We start from the raw sequence: 25085 nt of genomic DNA, 5'->3' as shown, positions 1-25085 counted from the left end.
CTTTCCACCACTGGTTTAAAGAGTGCAGGAATAGTTAGTTGCCAGCTTGGACCAGCTACTACTCAAACCTCCTGCTATCATATAAATTGACACTGTGGGACCATCCTTTATAACTATACTACTTTTACTTCATTTGTATTTCTGTATTTCTACAGTGAGGTATGAAAACTTGTACTTGAGTGAATGATTGGAATGTATTTTAATTTATTATGTCCCTCAGAGACCAACACAGCTGAGTTTTTTATTGTTTCAGCCATTAAATATAATTTAGTCTGATTGACTTGGAATCAAATCAACTTCACTATCAACTCAATATCAAAGCTGTTTGAAAGAGCTGGGCTTAATTAGATGTAGTTGTTATGTCTGGTGGGTATGAAATGACGATGTGCACATTTACAGGAATTTTGTGGGCATGAGTCTGGCAAGATAAACCTACACAGGTTCCCACGTTTCACTTCTGAGTGCCCCAGGTGTATCTTTATGAACCTGTCACCATCAATCACTAAGTGATTCAGTTCACTCAGTTTCCTTCTCTAAATACCTGACATATCCAACATCTCAGGTCATGTCCTTTGATGCCTGTTTTTCAGACAGACAGAGATGGGAACACACAGCTGCATAAAACCAACAAGCAAAACATCAACTCCCACGAAAACTGTTTAATTCACTCCTCAAACATTATTTACACAATTCCAGAAGAACAACACAAGTGCCAGATGACAAAAATGAAGAAGACAGCTCCTACACAAAATAAGAACACAGAATATTTAAATAAAAAAGGAAAAGTCTTACACTAGTATAAATCAGAAATGAATTGTCTAAATATGTTTAATGAATCAAGATGTATACAGGATAGGATAGTGCTTCTCCCATAGAGATTGTGTTAATAAAATAACCTGCAAAACATCTCTGCTTTTTTCACTTTCTCTTTCTGGTTATGAAATTGTTCTTGTTTTCCTTGTTGGAATATTCAAGAGGCGGTATAAGGCAGGACTGGTCAACGCCATGATTGATGCCCTAGCATTATCTGGGAAGTGCACTTCAGGACCCATTAAGTCTACGTTGTTACATTCTGACTCGGATGCAACGCTCCATAATTTGTGTTTACAAAGAATCTGACTGCTTGGGACTAAAAGTAGAGTGGACCATATCCTCAAAACGCCACCAGTCCATGTTCCAGATTTACTCTTGTTTCCATTACATCAAATCAGTCCCATTAAATTTTCTGTATGTGAATAACAGTTTGCTTTTGATTATTGTTAACCTTACAGGTGTGCACAGATGGGACAAGTACTGCAGTATAAAGGTTTTAAAGAGCTGTCCTGCTTAAAAGGCATCAGTGACTACACCTGAAAGCTTGTATTGTCTATTATTTTCTGTGTATTTTGTGCATTGTCACACCATGCCATTGTAGCAGAAGCAGTGAAAGATTTCAGACACACTATCTACTCGGTTCAATGTGTCAAGAGAAACTCAGTCTATCACAGATTACAGGATAAGAAGGCATTTCAAACAGAGCTTTGACCTGGCGTCCAGCCCACAGTTCATACAGTAGAATTAATCAACATAACAGATTATTAATATTTTTCAGCTTTAGGCTAGGCTGTTAGCAACAGTCTCTGTCCTGTATTGCAGCTATATGGTGCTTTACAAGAAGGTGCGTTACATGAACTGCAGCACTATGCAACCTCTATAACCCTGTTTCAAAGTTTAAAGGGAACAGAGCAAGTACAAAACTGCAAGGCAACAAAAAGACATTCAGAAGTTAATATTTTTGTGCTACAGAGGAGGAAAAAAAACTCTTGGGCTCTTTTTTTTAATGCAGTAGCATTGCTTCTGAGGCATTTCACAATAATAATCACAAAATACCACAGCAAACAAGTTAACCCAAAACAATCTGTGTCAGCTCTGAGGCACCACACTGCTAAATGTAAAGCATTCATATAAAAATCACAGGTGAGTGGTGTTTCTAATGTGAAGATATGAATGATGCAAAAAGACTGCAAAACAGCAACTGGCTTGCTCAAATAAAGAGACACACAATGATGAGAGTTTTACTGCTGAGGCTGCTGAGAGGTTTGAATGCAATGTTAGTTTAAAAATTAATAGTAGATAGTAATAAAAAGCAGTAAATAACAGCAAACTGGCCCACTGTGATTACAGCAGCTGTTATAAACAATAGTTTCAGATATATGAGCAGTTTCAGGATTTAAGAATTTGAAGAATTTCAATCATGTAAATGATAATGAATGAATCAAGAAAAATTAAGCCATATATCTTTGATACATTCATCTAGTAACTGCCTTTAATGTCCCAGCTCTCCTCCCTGTGTGTCTGTAGATTGGTCAAGCCAGGCTGTGTCAGTGAAAGGCACTATAAAGGAGAAATTACTGCATCACAACTAGACTGACACATACTACATCACAACAATGCCTAATACGTCACTACATGACCACTTCTGAATTTGTCCATGTCAGGTGAACAATCTTCAATCATTGACAGAAACAGGGTTGAACTAGACTTCAACTCACCTCAGTAAATTTAGAAATGATTTTTTTGTATAGTAAATAGTAGGGGGGAAACAAAATTGGCAAATAAATTTATACTTTCTCAATACTTGAATTTCTAGTACATTTTCTTTTTCAAAAACTCAAAGTGTTGGCGTAGATAATTAAACTTCACTTGGATTTTAAGTAATCAATTAGATATTTTGCTTAGCTCCTAATTTATTTCATTGACTGAGGAGGAGTGGTAGCCACCCAAAATGATTTAAAACTAAGCCCACTCACCGATAAAAACACACACACACAAAAACACACACATACAGTGACATCAGTGGCCCACTGAACAAGGATTGGACCGTGTAATAGCAACCCCAGAATCCTAGGATTACAACTCTACCAAAAATTAAGGAAATAAAGTGGTGGTCATTGAAGCCCCCTGTTATCCATCTATCCTGCATTTTTACTGCAGACAACTGTATTAAAAAAGAAAAATATGCTTTTCTTAAGTGAATGGTTGCCAGTGGATTTTCAAAATCATATGGATGGCTCAAACAATGACAGAATTAGCAAAAAAAAAAAAAAATCTACTTCTAAGAATTCAGTACAAAGTTAGACGTCTACAACATCAATATCTGTCACAATTTATATTCACACTGAATTACTTTAACTAGATTGTAGCCATACAAATACAATAAAAAAGGTAGTTCTATATTTTAGCCATCTCATGGTCATACTTTATTTGAGATTTAATCTCTTAATGACTGAAAAAAAGTTGTTGGATTTGGTTTAAAGTAGAAAGTCTGACCAATCATTTCAATAGATTCCTATGTTGTAATAATCATAAAACCCCTAAGATTCACATATATTTACTTGCTTTTTCTTATCTAACTCCTTTCCCCCCACATATATGCACACACACCAGACAGAATGCATATAGACACACACACACACACACACACACACACACACACACACATACACACACACACACACACACACACACACACACACACACACACACGCACAGGCTTATTCAAGCAAACACACACGCACACACACACACACACACACACACACACACACACACACACACACACACACACAATGAAACACACACAGCCCTACTTTGGGGGCCCACAGTATTATAGCTCTATAGCGGATAGAGCCTAACAGTGAGATTGCCACTTTGCTTGACTGTAGTTGGTCCATGCAGTCATGTGATCATTGTTGATCTAGGAGGAGTTCAGCAGGTTGCTAAGGACTGCAAAAAAGAAAAAAAAAAGATAAGTGTAAAGGTAAAATCATTTCATCATTTAAATAAAATGCATTTTATATGTGTCTGTGTCTGTGTCATACCCTGTGGATCTGACTGAGCCTCTCCTGCATCAGCTTTGCGTGCAGCTTCTGGATCCGCTTCTAATCACAGTGATTGGCAGAGTAAAAGAATCGACAGGACAACAACAAAAACAGACAAGGCATCACATGTCAGTTTGGATTTCACAAGCATTTAGCTAATTAAACCATTTCCCCACTCATTAGTATAGATCACTTTATGTTGTCCCCTCTAGCAAATTTGACAAAGAGGGATTCTTCCCTCTGCTGTAATTGTGAAACTATATGGCTCCACTGACCATAAATTAAGCATGACAATGAGAGCACCCAGGGGAAGTTTCTGAGGATGGTAATATTTCTCAGCTCTAATTGCTTATTATCACCACCATGAAACTTTGTCTCATTTTTTTCTGGTGTTAAAGCTCAAAACTGTCAAGTACAGTGCAGTCATGTCTTCTCATTTACTGTGAATGAAGCAGCTCCAGGCGGTACATGCTGATGATATTACCAATTACAGTCCTTACTCTCTACAGCTGAGGCAGAATCATTCATATTCATGAACGCTGGCTGAACTGTCTCCAAGATCTATAGAGAATATGATTCTTGAATTTATAGGTGGCATTTATTCAAATTTAGAACATTCATTTATTAATGACAGTACTGACAGTGAAATCCTGAATCCAAATCTGACTTTTGCCCTGCATTGCTTAAGCTGAATGGCCAATTGTTCATGTTGACTGTAAATTAAAATTTTGCTGATTTGGCAGTATCGGGATGCAGGGTGTGTGTGTGTTTATGTGAGTTTTCTGTAATTGACAACACTTTCTAAGGGGTAAAGCTGAGTCTGCTTTGTCTCAAAGACAGATGGCTGACCTCCAATACTTGTGCTTTTCAGACCGAAAGAAACACACCCTGCTGATCTCGCACTTGAGCCTCTGTAAAGCAAAGCCTTGAAGATGCTGGTAGCTTGATTAAAGGTTGAGACTGAGCTCTGATCCAAGTCAACCGTGTACAGAACTCTCCTGCATGGTGTCACTAACTCTTCTGGATATGAAGCTCTGAAGGGGCTGACATTAGTTAAGGAAATTATGTCATTTACTCTTCCCCAGTCCAGACCAGTGACTTTAAAACAGATCCAGGCATGGATCTATGTCAATAAAATGACAACAAAATTTTGTGTTGCAGTTCATTTTTCGAGAAACTGGGATCTAAAGGAAGTTCTTGTGTTCAATCAAATATTAAAGGAAATATAACATGCTTCATGTGATTTTCTGTCATTTATATACTGTAAGTTTCAAAACTTTAGGTGGATGTATGTAAGCCAAGGCTTCAGCCTGCTCTGAACACTCCGTTTGTGAAGTTACCTCTACTTCACCATCGAATTGATGTCAGATCATTTGCACATGCCCAAAAATGGCGGACAGTTCTGTAGTCTTCATTGCTAAGGTTGTTCCATGGGTTGTTTGTCACTCACATATTTTGGATCGGATTTTGGCTCTAACATGTACAGATATATTTGTGAAGTTGACATTTTGAGTAAAGGAGTGAAATCCTACTACTATTGTTTGTTTACGGAGCTGTCAAAAGTCTGGTTAGCTTCCAGAAGCTAACCAATCAGAACAGAGTGGGCTCATTGGGAGGGGGGACAGGAAAGAGAGACAGGAACTAAAATGGCCTGTTTCAGACAGAGGCTGAACTGAGGGGCTGCATAAAGGGCCAGTATAAGATAAATAAGGAGTTTTTTGAACTGTAAATCATGCAAAGATACTCCCCAGAGCCCCAGAATATATATATACATAGACCTGGAAATGTGCATGATATGTCCCCTTTAAGTCTGCATTACAGCAGTTAGGTATTGTATAACTTTTTTGGATTTCTTTGGTAAGTAATCAAAAAGATGATTAATTACCCTGTCTATCTTTGAAGCACAGTTTCTTCTTCTGATAGGTGAAGTATCCACCTGCTGCTCCCACCACAGCCACGACAATCGCACACAGGATGCCTGCTAAAGAGCCGGAGCTGGCTTCTGAAGAAAACAAACACAAACAAAAAAGATAACTGACAACAGTGCATCGGAAATGTGTATTCATCTTTAACTTTTTCAGTAACAGTACATGAAACAAAGGCATGTTTTGTAATACAAATGTGACTGCACTGTGTTAAATGTTATTCAGACTAAGACTGTAATGTTCGCTGTCACCACTGGGTGCCATTATGCAGTGGAAATAATAAATGGCAATTCAGCAGCGAGGCTCACTGATGTGACATAATGTATAATGCATGTGTATGTGTGTGTGTGTGTGTGTGTGAGAGAGAGAGAGAGAGATGCATCATCTTGTTCCAGCATTTTCAGATCCCATTTAAATCGCTTATCCTATAATTTAAACCCTGAAAAGCATTCACAGTGACAACATAAATCTGTCTGCACCTGTAAGCTGGTTACTATGACAACAGCATCTGAATAGTTTTCCTGCTGTGTCATAGCATACAGCAAATACTTCTCATAGTCAATAAAAGGCACTCAAACAAACAAACGCGCACACACACACATACAACAAACCTGCACTGCCATGATGACCATAAAAAAAATCCCAAAGTACGTTAAAATACATTATTGCAAGTACAAACCCTGCATTCAAATTTTAACTTAAAGTAAAAATAACAAAGTATTATTAGCAAAATATAGTATTGCACAGTATAAGTATATAAGTACAAAAGCATTTGTACCTCAAAATTACTTAGTATGTAAGTAAATGTAATTAGTTGCTTTCCACCACTGTAACTAACAATTGCTTCAACAGCAAGGACACATATTTCCCTCTTATTAAAAAAAAAAACTCACACTAAATGCACTTGTGCAGTAATCCTGCTAAAACCCTCTGAATTTACTCTAAATTAGGTAGGTAGAAGATAAGATTTACAGACTAGATCAAGAAGCAGAGCAAACTTTGTTAACTAAATTAAATGTGTAACTTCTTTTGTGCAATTTTGGACTGAAACATAAGAAAAAAATCTGATAGAAAGGATTGTATAGTGTAAATCTGTCTTATATTATTGTTTCCCTTTTTGTTCTCCTTTATATCTCCACTAATGACTACCTCTTTATTGTTCCTGCAGTGGTTTCAGTCACCACAAAGTAATAATGCCAGGATATTCTGCAGTTGCAATATAGAGGGAGATGTAGCGGAAAAGGGATGTAGGGGTGTAAAGGGTGAGCCAGGAACTGAAGGACACATGAAAGAACAAAAGAGTACAGCAAATCACCGTGATAAAGTTAAAAGGTGAGAAAAATAAAGGGAGTGGAATGAGTCAGAGAGCTCACAGGTGGCGTGACTCAAGATGAATTTAAAAAAAAAAAAGGGAATGAGTCAGTGAAATTAAGTGGAATAAAATGGGGGAATGTAGTGAGTCAGTAAACGAAAGTAAAGGTGGGTGCAGACGCGGACATGTACATGCATGCATGTGAACAAATGCAGCCCACACCATGCAGACACACCTGTTTGTCTAGTATAAAGTGGTGCATACATACTGAACACACACACACACACACACACACACACAGAGCTAAACTGACAGATACGATGCGCTATGGAACTATGGGAACAAAAATCTATGGGAACCATATGTGGTCAGCACTATCACATTACTGTATGCTACATCATGGCAACACAGCTCAGAGAAACACCTACATTAGTAGCTAGAGTTGTAAATACATCAAAACGTATTCTTCATCATTTGCTAATAAGTATCATTTCTTTAATATTATAAATCATGATACACAAATTAGTTCTGGGAATAGTAGTTGGTGGGGTTTTTGAAAATACTTGACAGCTAAAAATGATATGCTCAATTTGACTTCCTATCATAATGCAGTCCAATGTGATGAGCTTGGACTAGATGAACCGACAAGTGATACTTAAACATATATTGTGATAACGATCAATGTCAGAAAGAGGTTTGCTGATTATCATAAAACTAATTTTTATAATATCCATTTAAACTCATACAAATTTCAGTACTGGTGGGATCTGCAAGTGAAAGATGCCCTCATTTGCCTGACTGTGTTATTCATCGAATTATTCAGGAACATCTACTTACTAAAGTTCAAAGGAAAGTTCAAGTGTAAGAAAAAAAAAAAAGTTTGGAAAATACCATACAGCAGCAGCAACAACACACCTGTCCTGCTTAGGGCTCTTTGAATGACACAAAACAGGGGAATGCTTATGCTGCAAGCACAGCAGGCAACTTCTTTGGGGCAGTATATGTGTGGGTGGATGTGTTCAAAACAAAAAGAGAAGAAGGATAACTCACCTTGGGCCTGAGGTTTATCTGCTGTTTAGAACAAAAAACACACAGATACAGTTTTACAAACCATTTACAAACTGGTTTAACAGTCGCACATTATGGTAAATGCACATCTTTGGAATGAAAATAGTGAAGACAACTGATTTTTTCATGTGAACAATGTGGAAGTTGATTATTAAATGTAACATGAGGAACTGCTTATTTTAACACAAAGAGATTGTACTGTCTTTCTGTTTCCCTGTTTGACAATCAGTAGAAGTTACTTACAATGTGGAAGAGCTTCTAACAGATGTAGCATGACTAAACTGTATTTTACTAAAGTAAAATACTCTTAAAGAGGGCCAGTTTCAAACTAAACGACTAAAACAATAGGGGAGAGGCATTTTCCGCTGAGTCTTGTATCATGTTTGTATTGTCAGAGGCATGCCAGTAATATCCTGTGTGTTCGACCAGTTTCCAAACCTACATAAGCCCCACTACTGCTGCTGCTGTGGCTGCAAAGCTACGTATCTGACCAGGATATGTGCGATTTGGGCTCAATATGGTGATATGATTGTTTTTTGTTCAGATAATGCATATTTTGACCATTAAAAAAACAGACTTACCATCTCCTGTGGCCTCAGCAGCATGTGCTACAGAGAGGGAGAAAGAGAGACAAGCGGTTAAGGGAGGATGGAAAGAAGTTTAAATGAGTAAATGACGCATGTAAAGCTTTGTAACAGAGGTGGCAGAGAAGGAAAGGCCAGAGAAAATGAGCCGGATTATTCTCTTTGTGGTAGTTTATACCTTGGAGGCATTAAGGGTTCTAGAGTTTCTGTCCTAACCGGTCTGGTATCTCCCACTCCCTCATACAAACACACACACACACACCCACACACATACATAACTGCTTGAAATGTCCCTTCTGTACACTCATGGAGATGCTTTTATAATATCACACAGGTAAAATATCTGGGCGAGACACACACCCTCTATGTCTCCCTCTCTGATCTTTGATTCGATCTATATGCAAACAACCTTTTTATCTCCCGCATTGCCTGTCTGCATATGCCTGTGACATCATGACTGCTCTGTACCTGCTTCAACTTGACAAAGCCTCTAATAACAGAGCGCTAAAGAAGAGTGCCTTTCACTAGATTATAATGATTATAGCGACCTAGATGAATCAGCTTTCAAGTGGGGAATAAAGAGTGAACCCTGAGAGAACCGCTTCAGGAAAATCTCTGCGTTGCTGTCAAAATGCGTTGTGGTCAGCTATTACAGTTTCTCAACCAAGGAGGAGAAAAACAAGTAAATTCAGTCTCTTGTCGTGGGAACAAAGCTCATTAAATCAGAACAGCATTCATGCATTATGGAGATCCACAGTAAGAATGTCTAAAAACACACCAACGCACAGTCTTGAAGTTGCCTAATGCTACAAACCTTTTGGTAAAGGTGTAACTTTGGATGCCAGACTACAGCCAATGCACCATGTGCATAAAGATGGCTGTCTCATGAACTGATGTCATTGTTCATAAATGGACTGTTAGTGCTCTAAATAATAATAAGACTCAATCTCAGTTACAATAGAAATGGTTATGAAATGAAGAGACAATCTAACAAATTGGCAAACGTAGAGATTGCCTATGCTCGAACAATAAAATCATAAGATTATTTCATTCATTTCAAACACCAAGCAAGACTTCCTGGGTTTTGTTTTTTGGCAAACGTGTACATTCACTTAAAAGAATAGTTTGGTTTGGGGTATTTTTTTTCCCTATTTACCGAGAGTAGGAAAAAACTTATCAAAGCTTTATTGTATAATAGTAGAATATGCTGATCTTAACTCAATGCACAAATGTCTATGGGTCCAATTAGCTGCTTCGCTCAAATAAGGTAGTGAAGAACAACTTTAAACCTCTCCAAAGAGTGATGACTGGTCTGAGTCACATTCTTAATTTACATATTTAGAAAGTAACTAATTTCAGCATTTACAAAGAAATTAGATCAAATTAAATGACACAGTCACTTACTGTTTACATGCGAAAATGTTGCTAACAATAATTATCGGGATTTTATTTGTATTTGTGAAAACATTTAAGAAAAAATGCTAAGCTAGGCTAACAAATAACAATTATTACGCCCTTTGTGTTAGAGAAGGTGTAATCTTATTCCTTAGAATGGAGCTGATGCTGATCCAACAGACATTCAGTCGCTGAGATAAACTCGGCTAATCTTGGAGTTCTACATAGTTTCAAACTGCATGCAGAATGATAAAAAAGGCATCCACAAGATTGTGTTCTTGGTAACTAGAAAAGATAAATACAATTCTTCTAAAACGGAACTAACTGTTGAATCAGTTAGTATCGCTAACTGTATGGTTACTAACCATTAGATCCAAAGCTGCGGCCTTTTCCAGGATTTGAGGGGTTGTCCACTTCATTCCCTTCAGGCAGAGCATCTTCCAAGTTAAGTTCTGCATTTGACAAAATAATAAGATATCAGTGGTGACAGAAATGCAATATTCATCCCAGTAGGGGAAATTTCCTTTCACTATTCCACCCAATAGGGATATTATCCAGATGCTAACCCCAAAAACAAGTCCTCTCTCTAACACACTATACCGCACCATTTCCATGTTAAACAATTTAAGGATAATATCAACCATCTTGGAAGCTCTTCCAGTTCAGTCCCTCATGACCACAAGTGAATGCCCTGCAGAGCTGTCCTCAATATGGACTCTGAAACTCAACCAGTTTCAAGGCCAAGGGTGTGACAGATCATGTGAACTGGTGATGACTTTGATTAAAGGATATTATCTGTCAGGAACAATACCTTTCCCTAACTCTATATTCTTTGGGGAAAACCCCAAGTGACTCATACAATGTGTGTGAGCCAGTGTACAAAACACTTTTAGGCTGGGCAGGGCGAGATAGGATCGGTGAATTATTTTATGGCTGATTACCTCAGAGGCGCAATTACCAGTGACCCCCCTCTTTCACCTAAGACATGCTGATGGTAAATCATAGTGAGTAAGTACTGTGTTCACATCGTCAAGCACCATTTTTCACAGATGGGTACATGAGTGTTAAGTAATGAAACCATATTTTGAGCGGGAGCCAAGTTTTACACCGATACACTCATTCTTCTGTGTTTATTAGTTTCTACTGAACCTCCTTTGTTCGTTATTGTTCCCTGGCCTTTCCATTAACCTTACCACCTTCTCCTCTCTCTCTCTCCTTTCCCCTTGGTTCTCCTCTTATCTTCCTTTCTTTATTTTGCTACTCTGATTACTTCCCCTGCTCTCAACCACTTTTCTCTCCCCTCCTTTCTTTATCCTCCTCTACATTTCTCAACTCTTTTCCTCTTGTCACCACAGTGAGAGAATGTTCTCTTGCCAGTTATCACGTGAAACAAACCCCCCATAGCAACCATTTCCTAAACACCCAACTGCAACCCCCTTTTGTGTTAGCACTGCTGAGAGAGAAAAAAATATCATTGAGTGATGAAAAGGAGGATATGCCAGTATTTTACTTAAGCAGACAAAATGCTGAATTGAAATCAGTGTAAAGTTTGGGGAAGGGGCAAGAATTCGGGTATGAGAAAGCAAGAGAGAATTAGCGAGACTTGAAAAGAGAACATTGTTAAAGACGAAGTTCAAAAACACTCCACACTTCAGTTGTGATAAAATCACGCTGAGGTAATTTGGGAGGTTTCCTACTCAAACCATACCGCCCCCAATTTAAGAGGTAAAATTGTTTGAGCCAAGATCCCACCTCATAACCTTCCTAAGTAATTGTGTTTTTTGATGGAAAAGCACATCTGTTTCACATTAATTTGTTCAGAAAATAGGGAGTTGCAGCCTACAATGATGTATGATATCTCATGGAAGCAGGACATGTACATTTTTTTAAATTACTGATGACACTAAACGTTGACAATACTAATTTTCTGGATATTCTTGAGGTCAAAAAATGACACAGTGGAGATCTAATATTTTTTTAAAAATGTAGTGATAAACTTCAGGTGGCACTGTTCCAAACATTGTAAAATAGCAAATCTTCATATCTTTTTACTTTCAGATGGTTGCTCGGGGACAGGCAGTGTTGTAGTTCAAAGTTTGAGGGAAATACATAGCAGAAGTATTCAGTCAGTTTACCTCAAACAGGAACCATACAGACTGGCATTTCAAAAGTTCCCTTTCAAAACAACACTACTAGTACTTTTCAGGTATTTCACCAAAGTCAGGGGGATTCATCCTCAGGGGACCATAAATGAGCAAAATTTCATGGAAATTCATCAAATAGTTATTGAAATATTTCAGTCTGGACCAAGCATCAGTTAAACAGGTCAGGTTCTCTGTGGACTCATTGTTACTGTAGTTAATGAAAAAAAAGCCTCTTGTATGATGAAATGAGCTTTTTTGTCATATTTACAAGCAATTGTTTGTGGTGTGCCTTAGTAATGTGTTTAGTAATTAAGAGAAACTTTTCTTCAGAACTGGTGGAGTTTATAAATTGTCGCTGAGTTTTGGAGAATTTGGAGATTGTTCAAGTGACAGAGGAAAGAAAAATTAAAAACATTTTTTTTTTTACCTGAATCCATCTTAGGTTTAGGGATGTCCACTTTAACTGTTGACAAAGACAAACAACAGAATCATGTTTGGATGCCAACATCTAAAATCAGTGACACCAACAGTATTACAGCTGTTGAACATTTTACTTTGATCTTTAGTAAAATTACAGTTGTGTTTCATCATCTCAAAAGGAATCTGTGTTTTGACTATTTCATAGTTGATACAATGACTCCTTTGTATGCCTTAGCATTTCATACGTCATTTTTGAGTGTGCACAAGTGTGCTATTTGTGAATATGCACTGGATCCTCTATTCATTATTCTAACCTGTAGGGGCAAGGCCCCCTTCTTTGCCAACATCTGCTACTACTTCTTCCTCATCAACTGGAACTGTTGGTTTTACATCAGCAGCTGGATCAGTAGGTTCTTCCGCATTATCTGGTACAGCTGGATCTGCTGTTGGCTTGGCCTCACCTTCAGGTCCATCCTATTAAAAATGTATTATGCAGCATGTAGAAAGGACACATTAGCTTCACATTAGCATAGTAGATCCTGAATAATATCTGTGTTACACACAACCTGTCAGCAATTATATATTAAACTATTAGGAATGTGGATCATTTTGTCAGAGTAGGTTTGAATGCAAGGTTTTTAAGACCTTCCAAGACTGCTACTGACCTCCTCTTGTGCAGGTGGTGCCTCAGTGCCTGAGGTAGGTTGCTCCTCTACATCGGGTGCTGGTTCCTCAGCCTCTGGATCCTTAACCTCTGGATCAGCTGCAGGCCCTGGACAAGAACGTTTAAGTAAGAGATCACTGATGTTTATTCATCATCCATTTACCCAAAATATTATGGCATGGCTTGTTGTACTGAAATGTTTGATGCAGGTTGCAAGAGGTTGGCATAGCATTTTGCCACACCTTTGCACACTAACAAGGTAAATAAAAGGAATAGGTAACACCCGGAAAGATAAATTCGAGAAGCAAATGCAGAACTTAGGAGGAAGCCTTATTTGTAATATGGGTGTTTTAGTATGAGGCTTCTGATTAGACTGATGACATTTGTTCTTAATACTGCAATAACAGTTGCTTTTCAGTGTAAATAATACTATCCCTGCTGGTATGGGAGTGTAGGATTAAGGTGGAGAAAAAGTAGTATATATCATGATAAAGAGTAGAATCTGCACACTGTTCCTTACTTCCAAAATCATTTTTTATTCAGCGTTGCTATGCTACGAGGGAAGATCAGATTTATCAAAAAAGTTGCACAGCAACATTGCATGAAAAATCAGCTTGGAAGCAAAGAACAGGGTGTGGATTCTACTTTTGGCCAGTGTATAATTTATGTAAAATGAGACAAAGTGAGGAAATTTACTATATTATATTTGTGTCAGAATAATCATCTGAAATAAGCACACCAAAATGTTATTTTAACTCCTATTGATCACCTTGCGCTGTTGGAGCAGCCTCCGCCTCTGCGTCTGCTGCAGGAGTCCCTGGTTCTGCATTTCCATCTGCAGGAGTATGTGCTTCTGCTCCTCCATCTTCAGGGGTCACAGCTTCTGCGTCTGCACTTGCAGGAGTCTCTTGTTCTGTGTCTGCACCTGCACCTGCAGGAGTCACTGCTTCTGCGCCTCCATCTGCAGGAGTCACTGGTTCATGGGCTTCAGGTTCAGGGTCAGCAGCGTGCTCGGGCTCAGCCGCAGTTGGCACTATTTCCTGCATTCAGTATGAGATTTATGCCCCTTGAAATTACCTTCACATAATGTATCTATATTATCCAGAAAACTGCATCCTCAAAACTTTCATTGTTAAATTGGCTTTCTGGTGGTTGGGTATTTTAAGATCACTTAAACTTGTTTGTTAGTGGTTAACCATCTCTTTCTTGTTCTAAGCACATCTCATTTGGTTAAAAAAGAGTCACAAAACTGCCAATAAAATCATGCTTCATAAAAACCTTCTATACCTGAAAAAAACATAATTTGCTGTTTACAAAGAGCCTCACCTTATCAAATGCCTGCCTGAGGATTTCCCAAGATAAGATTTTCTCCAGACCTCTATGACATTGACTAGATTACAGTCTGGCTATGCACCTTTAGAGAAGCCCTGAATAATTCAGGTGAGAGGGCCCAAACCTACTAGTTAAGCTCTTGGATTAGAGTTTATTAAGAGTTTTGGAGTGAGGAAAGAGCTAAAAGCTAGATTGCAACATCACAGCAACCCAAACTTTGAAAAAAAAAGGTTTGAACTGACTGTTTGAACTCACCATTACATTTTACACCTGTGCATTATTCAGATGTGCACTTAAGACATCTGCTTTTCAACACCAGTTGTTACATGATTAGATATTATTTTCACACAGCCAGTTTTCCACTGAACCTCTGTGATTGAACCAAAAGTGGATGCTTTGAGATTTCTGATTTACCAGGAAACCTCTACTGAAACATAAGACTGACACAAAACAAACCAAAAAAAAATAAAAATTTCCACTCCTCACCTCAGCTGTGTGGTCAGATCCCTCATCAGCCTCCGGTTTTGGCACTGCGTCTACGTCAGGGCCTGGAGTCTCAGGAACTACTAAGTCCTCTGCTGTGGTTACTTCATCTACACAGAGATGTGTGAAGGAAGAAGGTAATGAAATAATGAAAAAAGAGCACACATCCAGTGAAAGCACTGACTTCTGGGGCATATCAATTTCAAAAAAATAACGGACTGTCCTGAAACCCTGGTGCTTCAATAAACATTAAAACACTGACAGAAGACTGTGCAACTATCATTTTCTTTTGAAATGGAGAAAGAAGGCAGACATGGCTCCCTCTCAGTGTCTCAAGGAGAGGTCCTCCTGCCTTTGAAGGTGTTCAAACTCACAACACATCCCTAAAAACTGACTTCATTGACTACTATTGTGGCCCACCGTTCACAAACAAATAAGTAAGCTAGAAATATTATATAACTAAAATACAAACAATAGAACCTAAAACTGGTAGTGATTAGTGTAACCATTGGTAATTAAACACTGCAATTAAATCACCTTAATCCATCTGCTGTCATTTAAAATCATCTGTCTGAAAGGTCATTAAGATGTTTCTTACATGACTATCACTACACACAAACATACATGAAAGAGAGAGAGAGAGAGAGAGAGAGAGAGAGAGAGAGAGAGAGCCACACCCTGGTCTGATTAGTTCCTGATGTTAACGCTCCAGCCACAATTGGATGACAGACACATCAATCACATTTGACCTGCTTCAACATCATACTGTATGAGGCATCGACCGCCGCACTGGCATTGCAACTCCGTACTAATGAGAAAATACAAAGAGCATGTCTTTGTCACTCTGTGTGTGTTATGTAATTTGTGAGTGTGTGTGTGTGTGTGTGCGTGTGTTTGAGCCAGTGCTGTGACATTCCCCTGTTGCATGTGAGAAGCTGAAACAGCAAACTGTGCTCTGACTGGATCGTTCTTTGGTCTGCTGATTTCAGCTTTTCCAAATACAGCTATCAACCATTAACAAAGAGATGTAGCCATCCAGTACTGATATTATGAATGACGCTGTCCTTTCTGCTGGCAAAATTGTAATACAGTTAGTTTGAAAAAGTGGAAAAGACATGTACAGGAAGGCAGGACAAGTGCCAAAACGCTGCCAGAACTAGAAATTCAGGAAGCAATCAGTTAGTTATTTGTTTTACTGCTCACAGAATACAATTCTTCATCTTCTTTAGAAGTCATTCATTGCCATGCAAGTTTCAAATGAAGGATTACTATTTTTGCCAACAGAGATTATATCAGAGTCAGTGAAGCCTTGAGGGAGAGTGGCACGCACACATTTGAAGTATTTCCATCACATTGTAAAGTCTCTGGAGGCAAGCAGTGCTGGTGACACCGTTTCTCCCCTCACACACAAACACATTCATAAACCAGAAAAAAATGCATATACACACACACATAAGCGCATACAAGAACGGCCAAACGCATATGCACTCATGCACCGAACCATGAATATAAGATATGCAGACACACATGCACAGATGCAAGGATACTGACACACAGCGGTAAGGACAAGCACTCTTTGTTTCTATTACTGTTTGTGTTTTTAAAGTGTGTGTCCCTGTATCACCTTGGTGTTCAAGATAAACATTAGTCAGTGACCTCAGTAATTTATTTAAGTATCAAACAACCTTCAGTTACAGGGCTTTAGGTGTGTTTGTGGGTGTGGTCTGCGTGGGTTTTTCTGTTTTACTATCTTCATGACTTCTTTGGAAGTCATTATACTAATGAAGGATGTACCTCCCTTTGCACACCATTCAAGGCAATAAAGTGGAACTAAGATAAGATGCCAGTTGATGCAACATTGATAAAACATAAAAAACTGAACATGAACTATATGCACAGGAACACATTATCATTTCGCTTTCACATTTCATTGTTAATTTATGTCTGTTGCTGGGTTTCTTTGTTTGTATGTTACAGACAGAACATGTGCTAATTAGTTTTTTCCATGGTATTGTGCTTACGTGTGTGTGTGTGAGAGAGAGAGAAATATGTGGCTCCCATGTAACTCCTCTAGCTCTGCATGCGTGAGTGTGTGTGTATATGTGTGTGTGTGTGTGTGTGTGTGTGTGTATTAGAGAGAGAGAGAGAGACTGCCCCCCATAAAAACCCCCTCTCTCTTTCTGTTGCCACTCCATAGAACATTCTGTTCCCATCTATCAGTTTGCCACTTCCTCCTCTAACTACCTAGACTACAAACCCTCTCCTATACACCCCCCACCCACCAACACACACTCATGCGTGCACACACACCTACACTCTCACACACACAAAGCTAGAGGATTGCGCACAAACTCATAAAAACACCTTCTCCTCCCCTTTCAGTCCAAACATACAAACAATGTTCACACACATACAGTACATGTGCACTCTCACACTTTAAGTGGTGTCCTGTTTTGTGTTAGTGCAGCAGTGAAGCAAACTGTTGCACATCCCGAGTTCTCTCTCCCTCCCTCCCCTTCTTCCCTTCCTTTCTTTTTGTCTTTAAGCCTGTCTCCCCCCTTTTCCCCTCTTTCTCTCTTCCAAACTCATGACTCCCTCTGTTTCTCTGCCACTGCTTTCCCCTTGAGGCTGATGAGTCATCTGTATCTCTCTGACATGGCTGCACGCTATTGTATGGGACTGTTTCAGCATGTGCAGTGTTAAACTGTAAAAAGGTCCCCAAAGGAAAACTCTTAAGTAAAACCAGTTTACACATGTGGGAAAGCGTCATACTGTCAGTTACACTGTGTTCTTTTCAGGACTAGTCAAGGGGCTTGAATGAAAGTTAGATGGATAAAGATATATTGGATCGACTTTGAAATGTGTTGTAGGGTATTGTTACAAATGTATCTGTAACATCTGTATCATATCATAGGCCATATCTAAAGGTACTGATAGGGATAACAGTTTGATATCGGACCATGAACATAACATATTCTAAAACCTAAAATGTAACTTGATGAGCTTAACACTACTTGATGAATGATATGAAACTTGGGGGAAGAGAGGCTGATGACAAATAGGAAACAACTTCATTGTGTAAAGGGATACATTTCTATGCCAAAAAGCAAGATGCAGAAGTATTTTCATATGACGTTCTCTCCCTATGAATGTACCATATATTATCAGGGTGTAGCCTTAATCTGCAACAGGAGAATGTTTCTGTAAATGGAAAAAAACTACATTTTTACTGAAACCTTGAAAACATCCCTTATGCGGTACCAACATATGAGCATTTAACTTTCCAAATCCAATTTCTTTATGATCAAGCAAACAGGATTTTGGTACCACCTAGAGCACTAATATAGGCAAAAGCTTTGCAGTTCAGGCGCTCTGCATGCTCCCTCTTATATGTGTTAACTGCAGACATGGGATGTTTTTTCATTGCTATGCTGATGATACCCAGCTGTATATCAAAACTGCCCCAAGCCCTTCTGCAGCCACGTCACGCCTCAGCACCTGTCTTAAAGAGATAAAGGACTGGATGAGCACAAATTTCCTCCAGTTAACCAGCAGCAGAACTGAAGCTCTCCTTATTGGCACTCAACACCAGATTCAGTCATCCCCCATGCCTCATCTAACCTTTGACAACCTCTTTCCTCCTCTTTCCTCCTCAAGTCACTAATCTGGGTGTTTGGCCCTTAGCTGACTTTTGATGACTATACAAGACATCTATGCAAAACCTTTTTCTACCATCTCAAAAACATCTCTAAACACTGCCCCTCTCTAACCCTGTCAGATGCAGAGAAACTTGTCTGTGTCTTTATCTCCTCAAGACTGGACTACTGCAATGCGCTCTTCATGGGGATCCCTGGCAGGAGCATCCAGAAGCTCCAGTACATTCAGAACAGCGTTGCCAGGATCCTGATGAGAGTGCAAAAACATGAACTTATAACACCAATTCTGTTTTCATTGCACTGGCTCCCTGTCTCCTTCAGGATTTACTACAAAGTCCTGCTACTCACATACAAATCCATCAATGGACATGCGGCTCCCTACCTACAGAACTGATCATACCACAAACCTCCACTCGTACCCTCAGATCACTATGAATGAAAAGCGTGGTACAAATTAAATGTATTATTATTATTATTATTATTACTATTATTATTATTATTATTATTATTATTATTATTATTATTATTATTATTATTATCATTATTATCATTATCATCATTATCATCATTATCATCATTATTATTATATTGTTATTATCAGCAGCACTCAAATGACTAAAAAAATGTTTTGCCATAATTCAGGCGACATGGTGTTAAAGTTGTCATTGCAACATGTAACAACAGGGTTCATGGGAAATATGGCATCAATTTTGATTAAAAGGAAGGACACATACATAGTCATACATACAAATCAGTTAAATATATTTATGAACAGTTAACATTATGTTTTACCATATTACCAAACACTTTCAGCAAGTTACATCATACTATTGTGAAACTATTAAAAACAGCCAATACAGCATGAAGACTACACGAAGAGTGTTGTGTATATCATGTTTCACACACTTCATGGAAGTTTTAGGGCTGTCCTAGTGCTTGATGCAGGCACCACTATTTTAATATCCTAAAGGTGACATAATGGAACATTTCACCTTGGCATGTCAAGATGTTTTCCGAAAAAACCCCTGAAATATGCGTGATTTCCCTCATATTCACCATTTAATTCAGTAATTACTCAATAACAACGAAGTAAATTTGCCATAATTTTAAGTTATGAAACACATACACACTATACAATGCATGCAACATAAATTGCTTCTTTGTCCTATGTTATCAGCGCCAAAGAGGAACTTTACTTTCTGACTCTTCTTGTTATTGCTGTGAGATCTTGTGGTTGAATGAGTAATAATGTGTGTACATGCATGTGCGTGTAACCAACAACCAAGCCTTGCCCTGTAACAGAACACCCAAAAGTGTGTGTGTGTGTGTGTGTGTGTGTGTCAGGTGATATAACAGCGCATTGTTCTGTCAGGTATGGTTCTATTGTGCGTTTGTGGAACAGAAAGTGCTGTGGTGTTTACTCCAATTATGCACGCATTAAAACTGCCCCCATGGGAGCAGGGGATGTATGTGTGTATGTGTGTGTGTGTGTTTGTTTCACTTATCCACCAAAAGAGTGATTTATGTGTTGTTAGTTGAAGGTGTAAACACGGACAAGTCTGCACACACACACTATACACACTCACCTGGCACACATCACACAGGTTTTGGATCTTTCATCTGCCTCCAAGACACACATGCTATATAACTGACTCACACTCTCAACATTAATGAAGCACCCCCATACTCCCACATGTTCTGTACATTAAGTTATAGCCCACACCCACCCATACATTACATACACACACACAGATGCTGAGGGCCCTGGGGGAGAGGAAGGGGCTGAAACTAGTTGTGTTGTTGGGTGTTGTCTACAGCTGGAACTGGATCTAGTTACTGAGAAACTCCCTATCCTTCATTTCTATAGCATATGCACACCGTACATGATGTGCACACATGACCTAGCACCCCATCTTTTTCAATGCAGCTGGAGAACTGGTGTACACACTTGCACGCAAGCGAGAAAACACATCCACAGAGATCTCCTGTTCCAAAGTACATCCATTGGGTTTACAGTGAGGTTACAGATCAGCAATTAGAATGTGTGTGCAAGAAAGAGAAAGAAAGAGAGGGAAAAGTGTGTACATGATTGCATGTGTGTGCTTGTGTGCGTGTGAAGGTGGTTCCTCTCTGGAGTTTTGTCTGGTAACGAAAAAGTGAACCGGTAAAGTGAGATTACCACAGATGACAACCAATCGCACCAATGTTCAACTGAAGTTTTGTTTGCATAATGATTATGAGGCACATTGTTGGTCTGACTATCTCTTATTCTTTCCTTCCTTGTATGTTCTTCTGTTTTCCCTCTCAATTGGCTACATTTCTCTTTTATCTTCCTCCAACATCTCCCCCACTTTTTCTCAGCGTCTGCCTCTTCCTCAATGCTTCCTTTCTCTCCCTCTGAGTTTTATTGCACATTTGAGCAATCTGAAATCATTTCATGCGCCGCGGGGAAGGGCGGGAGACCATGGGCCAGCTGAAGAAGAAGGAAGAGGAGGAGGAGAGAGCAAAAAATAAAAAAGAGGAAGAGAGCTATAAAGAAGAAAAACTGAGATTTAAAAAGAAACAGGGACCAAATGTATGAATAAATTGAGGGATGAAAGGAGATAATTACTTATGTATGGACAATAGGTCCACCACACCCCTGTGTAAAACTATAATGTCCATAAAGATATGGCCACATTACATGACACACCTATTTCAGTGATAATGTCTCAGCTGCAGAGCTATGAACAATCACACTGATGATGTAGAGGGCTGAGCTTTTGTTTAATAAAAAAAAATCATTCAATCAGAACAGATTAAAACAAGCAGAATATAGCTGAAGGTGAATTGTATTGACATGCAAACAGAAAGGCGGACAGACTGGTGATTGTACAAACACACACACACACACACACACACACACACACACACACACACACACACACACACACACACACACACACACACAGATGGATGAGTAATGAGGCAGACTGGCAGAGAAAAAGGAGAGAAAATACATAAAGGGAGAAAGATAGGTGAGAGCTAGATTGATATGGAGAGAAAAACAGAGACAGTGAGATGAAGATGACAGAGAGATAGACAGATGGATTGGAAGATAGATAGATATCTGATGTGCATACGAACAAAAACATCTGCATACAGCTGAAGGCTGGGTTGAATTAACTGGAGAGAAATCATTACCTTGTGCCTTGGCGCTTCCAGCCAACAGGCTTCCTAATAGCAGAATCCACAGGTATGACATCATGGGAACACGGTGTTCTGGCTGCGGGTGAACCGGGGCTCAGTCTCCCTTTCCTCGGCCTTCAAACAGGACAATTAACCGGCGTGCAGGTTTCAGGTGGATCTGGAGGGCGTGTGTGTCGAAGTGCCGGTGCGTTCTTGCGCGTCGGACCAAACCAGTGGCGTCTCCAAGGTGCTCAGATGCTCGGCTCAGCGCGCGCCTCCGCGGATCTGTCGTCCTCTCCTTTTGTCTGGATTGGAAGAGAAAAGGTCCAGTCTTTATTAAGGTGGGCGGGTCTCTTCTCCCAAATACAGACAGGCAGGCAGGCAGACAGGCAGACAGCAGGGCTGGGTATGGTGCTGCTGGTGTGTGGGCATTACTTTGCCCAATAATCTGTAGTGTTATTACCATACCATTCCGATGCTGTGACAATGACCAAAAACATGGATTGGTGCTCGTTTTTATTAATCCTGATTAGTGCGATAAAGGGTTCAATTATCTAAATACGACACATAAACCTATTATTTATATATATTATTCATATTATAGTCTCTTAAACATAGGGTAATTGTGTCCTTTCATTTAAAAAATGAGTCCAGCACTGAAAAAAATCCAACCATGTGCTGACATCCCTGAAGAAATTTAATAGCATGTATCAAGTGACTTCACAGGAGAATTTATATCTCCCCTAGGCGACATTAAGTCAATGGAAGACTTTATATCGACCAGACGGGCGATACATTCAAGGAAAAAGCCTGAATAAATGTGTGAAGAGACATAAGGAATGCAGATGCTTCCATACAGGTGCACTGAGCATGGTACAATTAAACAATTAACATCCAATCATGCTCTGTGGCATGCATAAATATGCTGAGCAGGCTCAGTTGATTCTGATTTTGTATCAAGATGGCAAAGAGGAAAAGATCTAAGTGACTTTGAAATAGGCTTCATGGGGCACGGATGGCAGGAGCTTCAGTCACAAAGACGGCTCAGATGGCTGGTGTTTCAATCGGAACAGTGACCAAAGTGACACCTGCATTTAGATCTATGGGAAAGACATCAGCAAATAGGGTCGGAAATTGTGGTCGACAGCACACATTTGATGATACTTGTGCATTAGTGCGATATGTAAGGAGAAACAGAAGAGCAACTCTTCCTCAGGTGACTGAGAATGTCAATTCAGGACGTGATCAGACTGTGTCAGCAAGAGCAGTCTGTCGACAATTACACAGAGAGGGATGTTATAGCAGGGTGGCAGTGCATAAACCCCTCATTACAAAGATGAATGCACATTTGAGAGTTCAGTGGTGCAAAAAAACATAGGCACTGGTCTACAGAGATGTGGAAAAAAAGTGATATGGTCAGATGAGTCATCCTTCACTATATTCTAGACAAGTGGGCGAGTGCATGTGTGGCCTACACCAAGAGAGTAGTACAGGTCTGAAGACTTGACCCCTACAGTGAGGGGATCTGGTGGCTCTGTTATGCTGTGGGGGGCATCTTGCTGGCACGGTTTGGGTCCACTTGTCCCCTTAGAGGGAAGGCTCACTGCAAATCAATACATCATCACCTTTATTCTATGATGAATCATTTCTATCCTGATGGGAGTGGTCTCTTCCAGGATGACAATGCCCCCCATCCGTAGGGCACGAGCGGTCACTGAATGGTTAGATGAATATGAAAATGATGGGAATCATATGTTATGGCCTTCTCAGTCACCAGATCTCAACCCAATTGAGCACCTATGGGAGATTTCGGACCGTTGTCTCATACATCGCCCTCCACCACCATCATCAAAACACCAAATTATATCTTTTGGAAGAATGGTGTTCATCCCTCCAGTAGAGTGCAGAGACTTGTAGAATCAATGCCAAGGTGCGCTGAAGTTGTTCCGGCGGCTAGTGGTGGTCCAACACCTCACTAAGACATTTCATATTGTTTTTTTTTCCTTTACTTTGTCACCCGGCTGCATATAGGAAACTATATCTCCCCTATCAGCATTCCCAGGCCTACAAAACATTTCCCTATAAAGTTATACATTACCTATGATTTAGGTAGCTCATAGGCTGCTACTTTCTTGACACATAATAAGCCTACGTTTTTCATGCGTTTATTAATCTATCAAGCTCCTAAGGAGTACACTCCTATGGGATTTTGAAATTTAAGCTTTGCCCTGGTTTTTAATGTTAAATTAATGTTAGGTTTCTATTTGAGAAAACCGCACATTACCTCATGCAAACCAACCAGTATTTGGATCCGCAAAGGGAACATTTTCCTCTCCTTTCCTCAATAGTCTGCTTGCAGGCCACAGACTGTTCTTTCTTTCTTCCTTCCCTTACCACTTTGTTATTCTATTATGTTGTTTGTTAAACCGCCTCTGTGCCAAATTGAAATGATTATACTGGTATTGATCGGCAGGCGGCGCCGTCCATTCATAATCCTACAGTTGAAAACCGGTTCTCTCTCCATGAGGCGCGCAAACACACACACACACACACACACACACGTTTACTTAGGTCACGTTTGGGGACATTACATAGACTTACGTTCATTTCCTGGAGACTTATCCTAACAATAACCACTACTTGCCTACCCCTAACCTTAACCTAACCATAACACTGACTAAAACATCAGTTTTTTTCCAAGTTGGGGACACAGCTTTTAGCTAACTGGTCTTAAGTCTGAAATTTGTCCCTGAAAGTAGCCTATGAGAGAGACACATACACACACATACACACACAAAACCAGGCTGTGAATAAATTCCAAGATTATTATCTCTGCATCTCAGCCTTTTTGTATGTATTATACACCAACAACTGTCATTGAAGCAAAGAGACATTTAACTACCTTATAAACTTTGTTAAAAAAATGTTGTTACACTTCCGCAATTAAACATTATAATAATTATAGGAATTATACGTGTAGATCAAGAAAATTCATAGATACTTAAGAGTCAATGCATCTGTCCACTACTTAAACACATACACATACATCCAGCTAACCTGACTTTCCTAAACAT

General features: G+C 39.3%; 1 protein-coding gene across 1 annotated transcript; it reads right to left on the bottom strand.

The window, feature by feature from the left end:
• Nucleotides 1-3548: 3548 nt before the first annotated feature.
• On the bottom strand, nt 3549-24455 carry si:ch211-39i22.1 (skin secretory protein xP2). The gene is made up of 13 exons (XM_042426791.1): nt 24296-24455; nt 22027-22316; nt 15191-15297; nt 14142-14412; nt 13374-13480; nt 13023-13182; nt 12716-12751; nt 10510-10596; nt 8747-8773; nt 8148-8168; nt 5746-5862; nt 3861-3920; nt 3549-3765 (listed from the first exon to the last, which is right to left on the bottom strand). The coding sequence occupies exons 2-13, from the start codon at nt 22088-22090 to the stop codon at nt 3737-3739; spliced, it is 1086 nt and encodes a 361-aa protein (XP_042282725.1). The 5' UTR covers nt 22091-22316; nt 24296-24455; the 3' UTR covers nt 3549-3736.
• Between the last annotated feature and the right edge of the window lie 630 nt (nt 24456-25085).

Source organism: Thunnus maccoyii, chromosome 11 (genome assembly GCF_910596095.1).
Source record: "Thunnus maccoyii chromosome 11, fThuMac1.1, whole genome shotgun sequence".
NCBI lineage: Eukaryota > Metazoa > Chordata > Actinopteri > Scombriformes > Scombridae > Thunnus > Thunnus maccoyii.
Note: the sequence above shows the minus strand (reverse complement) of the source record. Positions and strands in the feature narration are given on the sequence as shown.